General features: G+C 43.6%; 1 protein-coding gene across 1 annotated transcript; it reads left to right on the top strand.

The window, feature by feature from the left end:
- CCDC110 (coiled-coil domain containing 110) lies at nucleotides 1-14504 on the top strand. The gene is made up of 7 exons (XM_066237496.1): nucleotides 1-10; nucleotides 263-367; nucleotides 6680-6735; nucleotides 6995-7060; nucleotides 8354-8458; nucleotides 9632-11741; nucleotides 14401-14504. Exons 1-7 carry the CDS (start codon nucleotides 1-3, stop codon nucleotides 14502-14504), a joined length of 2556 nt encoding a protein of 851 aa, XP_066093593.1.
- The last annotated feature ends 661 nt before the right edge of the window (nucleotides 14505-15165 follow it).

Below are 15165 nucleotides of genomic sequence, written 5' to 3'. Positions count from 1 at the left end.
ATGAGCCCGGGTGAGAGCCGGGATCCCGAGGGGGACCCTTGGGCAGCGGATGGGTGGTGGAGGGCGCTGGCCCATCGTTGAGAAAGGGGCCGCTTCCTCCCCGCGCCCGGCTTAGCAGCTTCCCGCCTCCCAGCGGCCCCGACCGGCCCCGCTGTGTGGCCCCAGCGCGCCCTCCCGTGGCCGCTCAGGGCGTCGGCGTCCCGAATCCCCACGCCGCACCTTCCTTGTCCCAAAGCCAAAACCACCCACGGTTCTGTTTCAGAAAAGCACGATCAGGAGGGGGATGAAGTTGACTGCGTCCTCCTCTCAGCGTCCAAGATCCTAAATTCCTTGGAGGGGATAAAGGAAAGCGGTGGCAGTGGACCAGGTAAAACCTCCCAGACCCAAGCCCCTCGGCAGTGACATGCCTGCCCTCACGACAGGTAGCGGGGAAATGGCCCACATCCACTGGCCCGGACGGTGCGCTTCCGACACAGAGGAACTTCCAGTAACGGCAGGCGCCATGCTGTGAGCCAGATACTGTTCGGAGCATCGAAATGTATCAACGCATTTCATCTCACAACCACCCTACAAAGTGGGTACTACCTTTACCCCCCTATTACAGGTGAGGAAACTGAGGCACGGAGAGGTTAAAGAACTCGCCAAGGTCACACAGTGATAGAGGTTTCCGCGGGGTCGGCCCAGAGTCCAGGCCTTCAACACCACCCTAAGCTATACTAGTTCTCTCAATACCAGATAAGATCTGCTGATTTTTTAGAGACGCTAAAAAGATACATACTTTTCATAGCAAGTATTTGTGGACAACAGGATAGTCTGTGAAGAGGGTCTCTGAAACAACCAAAGGGCTCCGGTTTCGTGCTCCACATAAACCACGGTCCACGTGGAATCAGACGTGCGTGCTACCTACCCCGCTAGGGGCATCTGAGGACACGGGGTCTCACTTCCTAGGCAGAAGCGGACGGCCACACACCTCTTGGAAGGGCGTGCGTTCAGCGTGCCCTGCCGGGGAAGAAGCCGAGCCCTGTGGGTGGAAGGCGGTATCTAGACTGATGGGCCTGGCTAGGACCCCCGCTGCCATAACCTGGATGAGCTATAGGGCAGTCCCCGCACAGAGGGGCTGAGAAAAGTGCTGAACCGGAGGCCTGGTCAGCACAGGATCTCTGTGCCGCATAAATCTGGGAACTTCACAAATACCTTCTGAAGGGCGTTGGAAGAAGAGGCTAGATCAGTCACATCTCTGTAGACAGAAGACAACTGGATGCCCAGTGGCCACCCAGATAAACAGCGTCACCACGGAGGCCAGCAGGACCGTGCACAGTGGGACAGCATCCTGACCTGTCCCTCTCTGCTCTTCTGCGCCCCACTATCCGGGGGATAGACAGGCAGCCCTGTGCAACCAGGAGAATTAATGGGAACCCGTGAACAGACTTCAGACGCTGAGTCAGCTCAGCGTTTACCAGAAAGAGTGTGTAAGGTCAGAAGGGCCTGGATTCTCTTCTCTAACATGAGTGAGAGCTAGGGCGCTGGAGAAAAATAGCAGCGTTTACAGAAAACGAAATTCCGTGTCAAACAGCACCGACGCTGGAGAGTTACAGCCTTGTTGCTGGAGCTCAGGGTTACAAGTTCTGGATCTAGCAGGGCGGGGATGCAGTAACTCACAGATCTTCCAAGTCAGGTGCTGCCCAGGACAGCAGTGGCCTCCTGCCTGCCACTGAGGGCAAAGTCTGCAGGCAGGACTCTGTTCTCTCCCCTCTGTTTTCCGACTTACATGCATTGTCACCAAGCGATCCACAGCCTGAGTACTAACCCAGTGGTCCTCAACCCCCAGGCTGCGGACCAGTACCGGTCCATGGGCCATTTGGTACTGGTCCGCAGAGAAAGAATAAATAACTTACATTATTTCCGTTTTATTTATATTTAAGTCTGAACGATGTTTTATTTTTTTAAAATGACCAGATTCCTTCTGTTACATCCGTCTAAGACTCACTCTTGATGCTTGTCTCGTAAGTTCGACAATTATATTTAAAAATACCACAGTTTTTACGCTGGTCGCATAATTTTATTTTGTGCATTTATCTGTCCCACCCTAAAGGCCGGTCCGTGAAAATATTTTCTGACATTAAACCCATCCATGGCCCAAAAAAGGTTGGGGATCACTGTACTAACCCACAGAACACTGACCTGATTTGCATACAGAATGCCGAGCTACAAGAGGTTGTATAATATGTTTGAGGTCTCTTTGATTTTCAAAGAAGTAATTAGCCTAATTAACCCTCCATCTATTGCATGTGAGAGATCCTTTCTAACTTCAGGATGCCCAGTGTGCTGTAAGCACCTATCATTCATTCATTTATCTAACAAATATTTTTGAGCAAGTACCGTCCTAGGTGCTAGAGGTGCAACAGTGAACAAACTAGGCAAAATTCCTGTCCATGTGAAGCTTGTCTTCTAGTGGGGGAACAAAGGGTATTACATGTAAGACAGAAGGAAGTCCTGTCATCCGGGCAAAGACCTGAAGAGATGAAGGAGTTAATCACTGCTGGTTTCTAGGGGAGAAAACAGCAACTGCAAAGGCCCTGAGGTAGGAAGATGTCTGGTATGCCCAGGGAACAGCCAGAGTGACCTGAGCAGAATGGCAAGGGGGAGAGGAGGAGAAGAGTTCGGAGAAAAGACTGGGCAGTAGGAGGGACTTGGGAGTCCCACGTAGGGACCTGGGGTTTCATTCTCAGCAAAATGGGATGCACCAGAGAGTTCTGAGTGGCCATCCCTCTTCCATCTCGATTGGAAATTTTAAATGTAACGAATCATCGTCATATTGATAATGAAATGCCCTTGCCTCTGCAGTAATGGTCAGGGTAAGTATTTCTTGAGCGTGTGTCATGTACCAAGCACGGTGCTAAGGGGTGGACCTAGAAAGTAGAGACTGCTGAGAATCGTCCCTCACAGGGAGTATGTGGCCAGGAGGGATCCGAGCCCGGGGTGCCCACAGCCATGGGCATATCATGCCATGCTTCCCAAGGTTTTGCAAAACCTAGGCTTCTAGGAATGAATCTCAATCATCACAGCAAAACTCCGTATCTGAATCTGAGAGTTCCAAAGCTTTGACCGCAGGGAGTCTTCAGAGCATGTCAATCTTTTGCATTTTTAAAATTCATGTTAGCTGCGTGTATGCCGAATACTTTCTGCATACGCTAAATATGACATAATCTTCTGCAGACTTCAGAATAAAATTCCCAGACCTCTACTTAATTACTTCAAAAGTTAATCCACTAGTAATTACCTTGTTTTTCACTTCTGACACTTAAGTCCAAAGCAGCTAGACACTCTAAGTGTAATATAATATGAATAACATGTCTTTCAACCCCAAGAATATAAGCTTCTTCAGGGCGGGGACCTAATTTTCTACGTAGTTTGTATATCTCCCAATATTGTATGTTTAGCAGTACAGAAATTCCATGTTCTAAAACCCTTGACTAAGTCTTTAGATTTCTCTTGGCCCCTTACTTCTTCTTTGGTTTTAGCAAAAGGAACCCTGTAGTTGGCCTTGAGCTTGCAAGTTCCGCTAATGAGACGGGACCTCCGTGCGGAAAGGGAGGCTGTGCTGCAGGGGCTGGGAGGAGAGGGGGTTCTGGACCGTAAGTCCATTTACAGTAATATCATCCTATCTATTCATTGAATGGCTTTGTTACATGACAGAATTATGTTTATAGAACAAAATTAAACATCATAAAATTTGCCTGACCAGGCAGTGGCTCAGCGGATAGAATATCGGACTGGGATGTGGAGGACCAAGGTTCGAGACTCTGAGGTTGCCGGCTTGACCGTGGGCTCCTCTGGTTTGAGCAAGGCTCACCAGCTTGAGCCCAAGGTCGTTGGCTTGAGCAAGGGGTCACTTGCTCTGCTGTAGCCCCCCCAAGAAGGCACATACGAGAAAGCAATCAGTGAACAACTAAGGAGCTGCAACGAAGAATTGATGTTTCTCATCTCTCTCCCTTCCTGTCTGTCTGTCCCTATCTGTCTCTCTCTGTCTCTATCACAAAAAAAAAATCATAAAATTTCACAGTGTGAAAATAACTAGCAAATATCATGAAAGGTGGGAGCAGCGGTGGGAGGAAGTATAATGTTAATTTCCTCATAATTTGCTCCCTATCTTGACAGGGAATAAATCAACACTGAATACAATAGAAATGTGTGTTATTAAAAAACATTAAAATTCCAATCTCTTAATCCTTTTCGTGACATATTTTCATTAGTTCAGAGTGAGCTCATAGAAAATATTCTCTCATATCATAAAAAAAGATCCAAATATGAGCAAAAATTAGCAGTTTTTATTCTATTAAATATAAATGTAATACCATTGATTTAAATGTAGCGTGAATAATAAGATGCCACTGTTCTAAAATCATTCTGTTTTTTCCACAAGCATGCATTGGGGAGGACAAGTCCTCAAAATTAACAACAGTCACTTCTGGGCGGTGGGACTCTGGGTGACATGTTCTTTTCGATTCGCCTGTAGATCTGTTGGTGTTCACTAGTAGAGGTTGTCTGAGTCCAAAACACTCGGGGAAGCTTCGCTGCACTGGTCCAGACCTCCCCTGAGTTCCTTTTTCTCCCTCAAAGATAAACGTGTCAGATTCTCACTGCTCTCCCAGTGAGGAGCGAAGCTGGGCCATCCCTGCCCAGATGGACTGGCCGTCCCTCCCTGCCCGCCGGTGAAGGTGGGGTTCTTCAACCAGCTAAGCGACCCCTGGCTCTGGACCAGAGCAGGCCTGTCCCTGCTGAGGGCCAGATGGCAGGGAGGAGAGGTCAGCGGGGGCCAGGGGCTTATATTTTGTCACCAGCTTCCACAAGGTCTGTCAATCTGGCACTGTCATTCCAAAGAAGACATGCTGACCTCTTCAAAACCTTCTCTCAGGCCCTGGCCGGTTGGCTCGGTGGTAGAGCGTCAGCCTGGCGTGCAAGGGGTCCCGGGTTCGATTCCCGGCCAGGGCACACAGGAGAGGCACCCATCTGCTTCTCCACCCCTCCTCCTCTCCTTCCTCTCTGTCTCTCTCTTCCCCTCCCGCAGCGAGGCTCCATTGGAGCAAGGATGGCCCGGGCGCTGGGGATGGCTCCTCGGCCTCTGCCCCGGGCGCTAGAGTGGCTCTGGTCGTGACAGAGCGACGCCCTGGAGGAGCAGAGCATTGCCCCCTGGTGGGCAGAGCGTCGCCCCTGGTGGGCGTGCCGGGTGGATCCCAGTCTGGCGCATGCGGGAGTCTGTCTGACTGTCTCTCCCCATTTCCAGCTTTGGAAAAATACCAAAAAAAAAACAAAAAACAAAAAAAAACCCTTCTCTCAAGGCCTCATCTGTGGTGGCGCAGTGGATAAAGTGTGGACCTGGGATGCTGATGTCGCCGGTTCGAAACCCCAGGCTTGCCTGGTCAAGGCATATTTGAGAAGCAACTACGACAAGTTGATGCTACCTGCTCTTCCTCCTCCCCCCCCTCTCTCTAAAATCAATAAATAAAATGTTGGGGAGTGGGGGTCCCAAAATTAATTAATTGTTAAAAAATAAATGTTCAAATGGGGAAACATGAAACTGATGCCAAAGATATTGTGGCAAATACATTTAAAAAAAACAAAACAAAACTCTTTTCTTAGGGCAGAAATTGTCAGCCTAGGAGCAAATTCTATCCTAACTTTCATTTCATTCGGGACACTTCGTGATTTTATATTTTTTTAACTCTAATAAAAATTCACAAAGCAAGCAAGCAGTCCAACAATTGAACAAAGAGGGATGCATGCCAGGAAAGTTACCCAGTCTCTCCCCTGCTGCAGACCTATAATCCATACTCTAGGACGGAATACGTGGGTCTTCGTACCACTTTGAGAGCATGACAGAAATTATGCTCCATTAATCCAACTTGTTTTCCATGATAAGAACATAAAACATGGCCATTTCATAGATGCTAAGACCTGTTCAGTAGTTTGCTAAGGGTCTCTCACAACGTGAAGATGACTAGTATTTTTATTTTAAAAATGTAGTGTCCCATAAACAAAGATATTTGTGTTTTTGAAAGTTTCAAGTTTGGCGTTACAAAAGTAAAACCACTATTACAACCTCAACTAGATATTTTATTTTATTTTATTTTATTTATTTTTACAGGGACAGAGAGAGAAAGTCAGAGAGAGGGATAGATAGGAACAGATAGGAATGGAGAGAGATGAGAAGCATCAATCATCAGTTTTTCGTTGTTCATTGATTGCTTTCTCATATGTGCCTTGACTGTGGGCCTTCAGCAGACTGAGTAACCCCTTGCTCAAGCCAGCGACCTTGGGTCCAAGCTGGTGAGCTTTTTGCTCAAGCCAGATGAGCCCGCACTCAAGCTGGCGACCTCGGGGTCTCGAACCTGGGTCCTCAACATCCCAGTTCGACACTCTATCCACTGCGCCTCTATCCACCTGGTCAGGCTCAACTAGATATTTTAAGTCAAGTGAAAATATAATTACTACTTAAACTTAGTAATATGTGACTAACATGGGGTTCTTTCTAATGTGAACCTCAAATTCCCATCTCTGTCTCGCCATCCAAAAAAGTTAGAAGACTGCTTCCCATTACAATTGTTCAAAAAACAAAACTTGGAAATTAAGTCACGTGGTTGTTCAATTTTTTTTGTTTGTTTTTTGTGTGTTTTTTTAGAATATGGCTGCATATCAGAATCAGAAAACCAAACTCAACCACAATCAGCATTAAAAGTGAGTCTATTCCACTGAAAAAGACTGATCCTTTTTCAGAACAAATACTTCCTTAATGCTTGTGGGTTTTCCACAAAACTCTTCATGAAAATGCATTGGAGAGTTAGCAAGAATGACTAAGGATGTGAGTCGCCTGGCCTCACATGACCCCTGCTGGTAAATGGCAACTTGGGAGATACATAAAAAAACCACAGCAATTCAAGCGTGTGTTCCCCTGCCTAAAAATACTCCACCCCCGCCTTGTCCCCTGTCGTTACAGGCCCTTCAGCATCAGCTGGAGTCATTTCAGGCTCTCCGAATACAGACTTTGCAGAATGTCAGCATGGTATGTTTCATTTAACCTACAACTTAAGATATCATCCACATTTCTGACCATTTTATTAGTTGATATATAATGTATTATACCAAAGGCCTCAACATTTTCTAGGCTCAAAATTTGAAGAAAACTATATTCTGTTGTACTTATATTTGGATATGACAAAAAGAAGTAGTGCTTATTGAGTTTTTAAAACATGTTTAAAGCATACTCTGTATAGCCCTGGCTGGATAGCTTAGTTGGTTAGAGCATCGTCCTGAAGCACAGAGGTTGCCAGTTCAATCCTCAGTCAGGGCACATACAAGAACAACTTGATGTTCCTGTCTCTCTCTCCTTTCCTCTCTCTCTAAAATCAATAAAATAAACATTAACATTTTTTAAAAAATATAATGTACCTTATATATAATCTACAAATAAGGACTCTCACCATAAGAGATATAAAATCTAACCCGAACTAAGGGGGGAAAATGCATTAGCCTGGGGGGGGGGGAGCTGAAAATTCTGGATTTTCACTTGGGGAATGACTGAGTCCATGTGCTCAGGGCTCCCGTCACTGAGACACCAATCGCACCCCTATCTGCTCTCCACAGCCATGATTCTTAGATTCCATGTGGCAACAGAGGGGCTGCTAGAAGTCCCACAGCTTTGTCCCTCCAGACTCATCAGACTGAGAGATCATGCTTTTTCTCTCTTACCAGTTGATACTGAGGTTCTCAAGAATGATTCTGATTGGCCCAGATCAGGTCATAGGCAATGTTCGAACCAATCACTGTGATCAGTCAGCGCTAAGTCACCTACCATGCCCAGAGCTAGAAGTGGGATCAGTATCATGGACTTCATCCAGAAGAAATACAGGGTAGTATAAAGAGAAGGCTAGGGTACGAATACTGGGGGTGTGGAACACAACACATCTTCACTAAACGCTGGATATAAACTTCACCCCAATATTCTTGTACTAAAAGCAATTGTAGGAAAAGGGAAAAGAAGATAAACCTGGTCTCTGATGTGTTCAACAAGGTAAAAATCAAACATCTAAAACTATTTTAATATACGGCATAAGACTTTATTGTTTTCCTAAGTTAACTCTAAGTTTATAATCACATAATAAAGGCTTGTCTTAAAAGATTTCTTTACTTACAGAGGTTACAATAAAGTTTAATTTATATTTTATGTGATGGGAAAAAATTTTTATGTGTAGGAAATTTAAAAATATCTTTTAATTATAATATCTATTACTCCTGTACATTCAAAAGTTCATAAACCTGGAATCCAATTCTAACATTCTCAATTTATCTTTTAAAGGTGCAGTCTGAAATTAGTGAAATATTGAACAAAAGTATTATTGAAGTAGAAAATCCACAATTTAGCTCAGAAAAAAATCCAGTATTCAACACACACATTGAAAAGGTATGTTATTCTATAGAAAGTCATTCTATAGTTAGGTATTCAAAAATGCTACTACAACCAGTTCATCTCCAGCTGGACAGTTTCCCCATCTTCACAGGGTGAGTGGACCATCAGAGATGAAAATAAGGAAATTCCTGCGTGGAAAACCCTAAAAGACATGTGTTTGCCCCCCTACTTCTACAACACCCCATGTCCCGTAGGAGACTGGGTGAGGGGTACTTAACTTAGTCCAGATACCTAGAGAGCCCCAAGTAAATGAAATAGTCTATCTGTCCACTTTTGAGCTCTTCTACTTTTAGGATTGACCTAGACCTGGAGTGAACTCCCTAGGACAGGTCCAAACCAGAGTCGAGTGTCTGTACTGACTAGAACTCCTCTATTTCCAGGACAGGCCCAGCCCTAGAATCATCTGACACTAGGAACCCAAGCTAAGGTTGACAAATAGCCCAGAAGTGGAAATACTTTCCTGAATCTTCCACTTGACCTGTTACTTCTATGTTTCCTGTCCATCTATGCTGGTCTCTTGAGAGATGCTAAATGTCTATTTCTGAAATTGAAGGCTTGGCCCAGGTAGCTCCCCCTCTAAGGAAATAAGTACAACTTCTAAGCAAATTGTGAAGACCAGAGTACAGATTGCAACTGTTCTCAGATGATCTGAAGACAACGAATCATACTTATCAGACTTCTTTGCTGTTTAGAAACGATTAAAATGTTCATTTGCGGTCCTGGCCGGTTGGCTCAGCGGTAGAGCGTCGGCCTGGCGTGTGGGGGCCCCGGGTTCGATTCCCGGCCAGGGCATATAGGAGAAGCGCCCATTTGCTTCTCCACCCCCCCTTCCTCTCTGTCTCTCTCTTCCCCTCCTGCAGCCAAGGCTCCATTGGAGCAAAGATGGCCCGGGCGCTGGGGATGGCTCCTTGGCCTCTGCCCCAGGCGCTAGAGTGGCTCTGGTCTGGTCGCGGCAGAGCATCGCCCTTGGTAGGCGTGCCGGGTGGATCCCGGTCGGGTGCATGCGGGAGTCTGACTGTCTCTCCCCGTTTCCAGCTTCAGAAAAATACAAAAAAAAAAAAATGTTCATTTGCTTGCAAAAATAAATCCTCCACAAAATAGTATCTTCATTTGTTGGTCATGTGGCAAAAGACAGAACATTTATAGTGTGCTTTTTATTGTTGCTAGCCTATAGAGAACCAAGAAGAAATCCTTCCTGTGGAGAAAATTCATCATTGTGAAGATTCTAGGACTCTTCATCCACTGGAAGAAAATTTCAGTAGCAACAGTGTTAATAGTCTCGCTCAAGGTATAAATATTCCACCCCAGATACGTTCTAAGGACATAATAACTCTAAGAACTTCAACAGATAATTCACCATCAAACGTAATTATGAACCCTTCAGAAAATTCTGACATGTTGAAGGATTATAATAACATTTACAGTTTTCTATCTAATGTACCTCAAAATGTTATACCTCAAGCTGATATAGTAATTCTGGACAAACCCAAAATTACTGTGCCTCTTCTCAAGCACGGATTTTGTGAAAATTTAGACGATATTTGCCATTCTATCAAACAAATGAAGGAAGAGCTTCAAAGGTCACATGACAGGGAACTGGCACTTACAAATGAACTTCAAACTTTAAAAATGGATACAAATGTTCCAGGTAATACTAAATATGACCTGTCCCCCATTCACAAGGAAAAAACTAATTCTATTAAGGAAGAAACTATAGGAAGTAACTTAAATGAAGATTTAAAATCAAAGAGAATTTTAGAATTAGAAGTATTAGTAAGCAAATTACTCCCACTCAGGGGAACAGTGTCAAAATTCCATCTGAATTTTTGTAGGAAGTGTAAAAAATTATCTAAGAGTGAAACACACAGGGGAAAGAAGAGTGAGAAAAACAAAAATGAAATTCCTATCACTGGCAAGACTATTACAGATATGAAATTCCATTGCAGACTTCCAAAATATACGCCGCCATTCTTTGACTCAACAAAATATGAAATGAAAGATGCAGAAAGGCAACCATCTGTAATAAAACGAGAATCAATATTTGAAAATGAGAAGACACCCAAAGTCAATTCTGTGACTGAGCAGTGTGTTGCCAAAATTCAGTGCTTACAGAATTACCTAAAAGAATCTATGCAGATACAGAAAAAAGTAACGGAACTGGAGAATGAAAATCTAACCCTTAAGACCAAAATAAAACCTCTTGTCTTTACCACTCAAGCTCTGATTCAGAAAATTGAAATCTACGAAAAGCAACTTAAGACTCTGGCTGAAGAAAAGAACATGATTCAGTCCAAATTAATCAAAACAGAAGAAGATGGCAAAGAATGTCTTAAAGAATTGAAAAAAGTAATCAATAAATATAATGTTCTCCAAGGACAAAATCAAACCTTAGAGGAAAAAAACAGTCAACTTTCTTTGGAGACGCAACAGATGATAGAAACATTAGATCAACTAAAAAGTAAGGAATACAAAACTCAAAATGAGATGGTCATTGTCAATAATGAAAATAACCGAATGAGTATAGAGATGGAATCGATGAAAACAAATACTCTGTTGTTACAAGGTGAAAAGGAGACGCTGGAGAAAGAAACATTCCAGCTTCTTAAGGAAAAAAGCTCACTTGAAAATGAACTAAAAGAACACCAGCTGGAGGTGATGCAGCTAAAAGAGAAAGAACGGTTGGCAAAAACGGAACAAGAGACACTTCTCGAAATAATAGAAACAGTTAAAAATGAAAAGCTTAATCTTGAAACAGCATTACAAGAACGCACGGCTGCTAGGCAAATGCTGGAAAGAGAAATTGAGAACGCTCGCGCGTACCAATCCACCGCAGAAGAGAATTTTCTGAACGAAATAAAAAATGCAAGGTCAGAAGCAAGTATTTATAAGAAGAGTTTATCAGAGATGGGCAACGAATGTGAAATGCTATCAAAAATGGTCATGGAAATCAAAACAGATAATCAGATTCTAAAAGAAGAACTAAAAAAACATACTCAAGAAAATATAAACTTTGAAAACAGCATCAGTAGACTCGCAGAAGACAAAATACTGTTAGAGAACTATGTAAGAAGTATCGAGAATGAAAGGGATACCCTGGAATTTGAGATGCGGAATCTTCAGCGAGAATACTTAAATCTAACTGAAAAAATGTGCCAGCATGGGGACCTGTCAAAAATGGGTTACACTTCAAGGAGAGAGAAATTCCATTTTGACAACTATGATACTTATGAAGACACCTCTAGTCCCAGGAGTAGGGCTTTAGCCCCTGAGCTGAAAGGTATGTATATTGTGGTGGATTAGTAGAAAGTATAATATTTAAGATTCCTTAGCCAACTGGGCAATGGTCAGAGGACAGGAACAGGGAGGAAACTTTTAAGATGAAAATTTAGTTTTGTAAGATATGTATCCAATGTATTATATAACAGGGTTATTTAGAGATTTTGCTCTTTTAATGAAATTAATGTCATTTTATTTATATTACTTCTATACACTGTATATGTACAAAACAACTTTGAGAAGGAGCGGGGTTTTGGGTTGTTTTTAAATTATTATCTTTCTGAAGTATACTTAGTACTCCCACCTTAAAACAAATTCTTTTTTCTCCCCAGGAATTCCGGGTAAACTGTATCAATTGCTTCCATCTAAGATAGGTAAATAAATTTCTAAAATCAATGTTTCAAAATGCTGTCCAAGAACGTTTTTTCCTACAAAATAATTTTAAGTTTGTTTTTGTTTTTTTTTTTAATTTTTTTTTTTCTTTTTTCATTTTTCTGAAGCTGGAAACAGGGAGAGACAGTCAGACTCCCGCATGTGCCCGACCGGGATCCACCCGGCACGCCCACCAGGGGCGATGCTCTGCCCATCCTGGGCGTCGCCATGTTGCGACCAGAGCCACTCCAGCGCCTGAGGCAGAGGCCACAGAGCCATCCCCAGCGCCCGGGCCATCTTTGCTCCAATGGAGCCTTGGCTGCGGGAGGAGAAGAGAGAGACAGAGAGGAAAGCGCGGCGGAGGGGTGGAGAAGCAAATGGGCGCTTCTCCTGTGTGCCCTGGTCGGGAATCGAACCCGGGTCCTCCGCACGCTAGGCCGACGCTCTACCGCTGAGCCAACCGGCCAGGGCCTAAGTTTGTTTTTACATATGATTATAATTACTCTGTAATTTATTAGAGTAGACTAGTTTTTTTTTTATTTTTAATTGGAATTGGGTTTATATTTTATTGTTGAGAACTGTGGACAGTATGGGATTTCACCCAACTTGTAAGCCGTTATGTTGGCCTAACAGCTTCACGAGTCCTAGTGGAAGGCATGAGACACTGGGCTCCGAGATAAAGGATGGTTGGTTACAACACCAGCAGTAGCCAGAATACTAGCTTTTTCTCTATTGCTTCTCCAAGCCCCAGTTCCTATAAACAGCACAAAGAGGGCCACAGTCAGTTACATTCCAGGAGAGGGCTCTGAGGTGAGGGCACCCAGATCTTTTTCAAGTACAGTAAGCATGCCTGCCCTTTGCACTAGGGAAACGTTACCTTTCCTATATAGGACAGATCTGCCCTTTCTCCAAAGGGAGACATTGTCTTTCCAAGACTGCTTGCTATATAAACTCGTTGAATTTTATAAAACGCTTTCTCTGTATTTATTAAGGTGTGCTTTCCCTTTAATCTGTTAATATTATAATAACATTAATTTTGAAACATCATACCAACCTTGCATTGCTGGGATAAACTCCACCAGGTCATGTATTATCTTTTTAATACACACTTCTGGGTTCAGTTTGATAATATCTGGTTAAGGATTTCTTTAATGTTCAGAAAGATATTGGTCTCTCTGTATATACTTTTTAAAATGTCTTTATCTGGTTTCGGTATCAGAAAAATCTGGCCTCATAAAATGTGTTGGGAAGTGTTCCCTCCCCTTTATTTTCTAAAAGGGTCAGTGTAGGGTTGGTATTACTGATATTATCTCTTCCTTAAATACATAACAGAATTCACCCTGTGGACTGGCGTCTTTCAATTGGGAAGGTTTTACATTATAAATCCAATTTCATGAATAGATATGGAACAAATCTGATTTTCTATTTATTCTTGAGTCAGTTTTGATCATTTGTATGTTCTGAGAAATTTGTATTTCATATAAGTTCTCAAATGTACACTGGCACAAAGTTGTCCCTGATATTCCTTATAATCTTCGTAATATCCAGAGGACCTGTGGTGATATCCCATCTCTAATTTCTGACATTGGGAATGTGGGGTTTCTCCTTTTTTCTTTCTCAGTCATGCTCGAGTTTAATTGACTTTATTGCCTTGTTTGAAAGTCAGCCTCTTAAAGAAGCAAGAGAAGACTTCTAAAAAGTAGGCTATGCTGCTACTTAACTTGCTCTCCAGTTCCGGTTGGAGTTTCTTGTTGCGCTAAATCTCTTTTAGAGTGAAGCCTCTCTTCCGTGATCAGGTTAACATCCTCGGTCTTGCTGCAGGACTGAGCCCATGTAGGTATGGGTGGATGACTCAGAGCAGAAAGTAATGGCTGCTAAAGCAAGCTTATCTCTCCCATTCTTCATGATGGTAGGTGCAGAAACTGCTCGTTCACACAGGCATCATGGTGGGACAGGAGGTTACCACGTGCCTGAGTTGTCAGGAGATAGGATGCCAGCATCCATTAACTCTTCACTCCCCATGTCTGAGTTTAGGGGGAAGAAAGTTGCTTCCCAGGAAACTACCTAATGTGTTTTCAAAATTACAAGAAGAGCCAGTAATGATAAAAAGAAAAATAAAGCCATCAATAGTCATCACCAATAAAGCACCTCTCAAATTAAATGTGCATGTGTGTGTTTTCCTCTCTTAGTTGGAAAATCTTAATTTTTCTACTTGCTTCCTATTCCTATTACTGCTTCCCGCATTTCCTTTTCTGCACAGTGACACAACGTATTTATGTAAACTCTAGACAATCTCTGCCGATTGTCAAACTACTACTGCTCACACCCTGCAGTCAGGCTTCGGATGCACAGCCCCATCTATGAGCGTTATATGAAGTATGCGTTGCTATGAGAGACTGACACAGTAATAAAAGTTACAGGCCCTGGCTGGTTGGCTCAGCGGTAGAGCGTCGGCCTGGCGTGCGGGGGACCCGGGTTCGATTCCCGGCCAGGGCACATAGGAGAGGCACCCATTTGCTTCTCCACCGCCGCCCCCCTTCCTCTCTGTCTCTCTCTTCCCCTCCCACAGCCAAGGCTCTATTGGAGCAAAGATGGCCCGGGCGCTGGGAACGGCTCCTTGGCCTCTGCCCCAGGCGCTAGAGTGGCTCTGGTCGTGGCAGAGCGACGCCCCGGAGGGGCAGAGCATCGCCCCCTGGTGGGCAGAGCGTCGCCCCCTGGTGGGCGTGCCGGGTGGATCCCGGTCGGGCGCATGCGGGAGTCTGTCTGACTGTCTGTCCCCGTTTCCAGCTTCAGGGGGGAAAAAAAAAAGTTACAGCTAACAAAAGGCAGAAGTAAAAAAAAAGCAATTATTCAGATCTTAATGAAACTTAAAATTATAAAACTCTTATCTCAAAAGAATGTATATGTGTATATGCAATATTTCTTCAATAACATCAATATATAACTATATGAATTTCCTGCAGTTATGTGCGCCTGGCAAAATCACTCCTATTCTAAAGACAAATGTATTCCCCTTTGAGTTACATTATATCCTTGATAATGTCTTTAAGATG

Source organism: Saccopteryx bilineata, chromosome 6, assembly GCF_036850765.1.
Source record: "Saccopteryx bilineata isolate mSacBil1 chromosome 6, mSacBil1_pri_phased_curated, whole genome shotgun sequence".
NCBI classification, from domain to species: Eukaryota; Metazoa; Chordata; class Mammalia; order Chiroptera; family Emballonuridae; genus Saccopteryx; species Saccopteryx bilineata.
This window is presented reverse-complemented; position numbering and strand designations above follow the sequence as displayed.

Coding starts and splice junctions, on each gene's coding strand:
- CCDC110 (XM_066237496.1), top strand. Junction 368..6,679: donor AAGCGGTGGCAGTGGACCAG/GTAAAACCTCCC, acceptor GTGTTTTTTTAG/AATATGGCTGCATATCAGAA. Junction 8,459..9,631: donor TCAACACACACATTGAAAAG/GTATGTTATTCT, acceptor TATTGTTGCTAG/CCTATAGAGAACCAAGAAGA.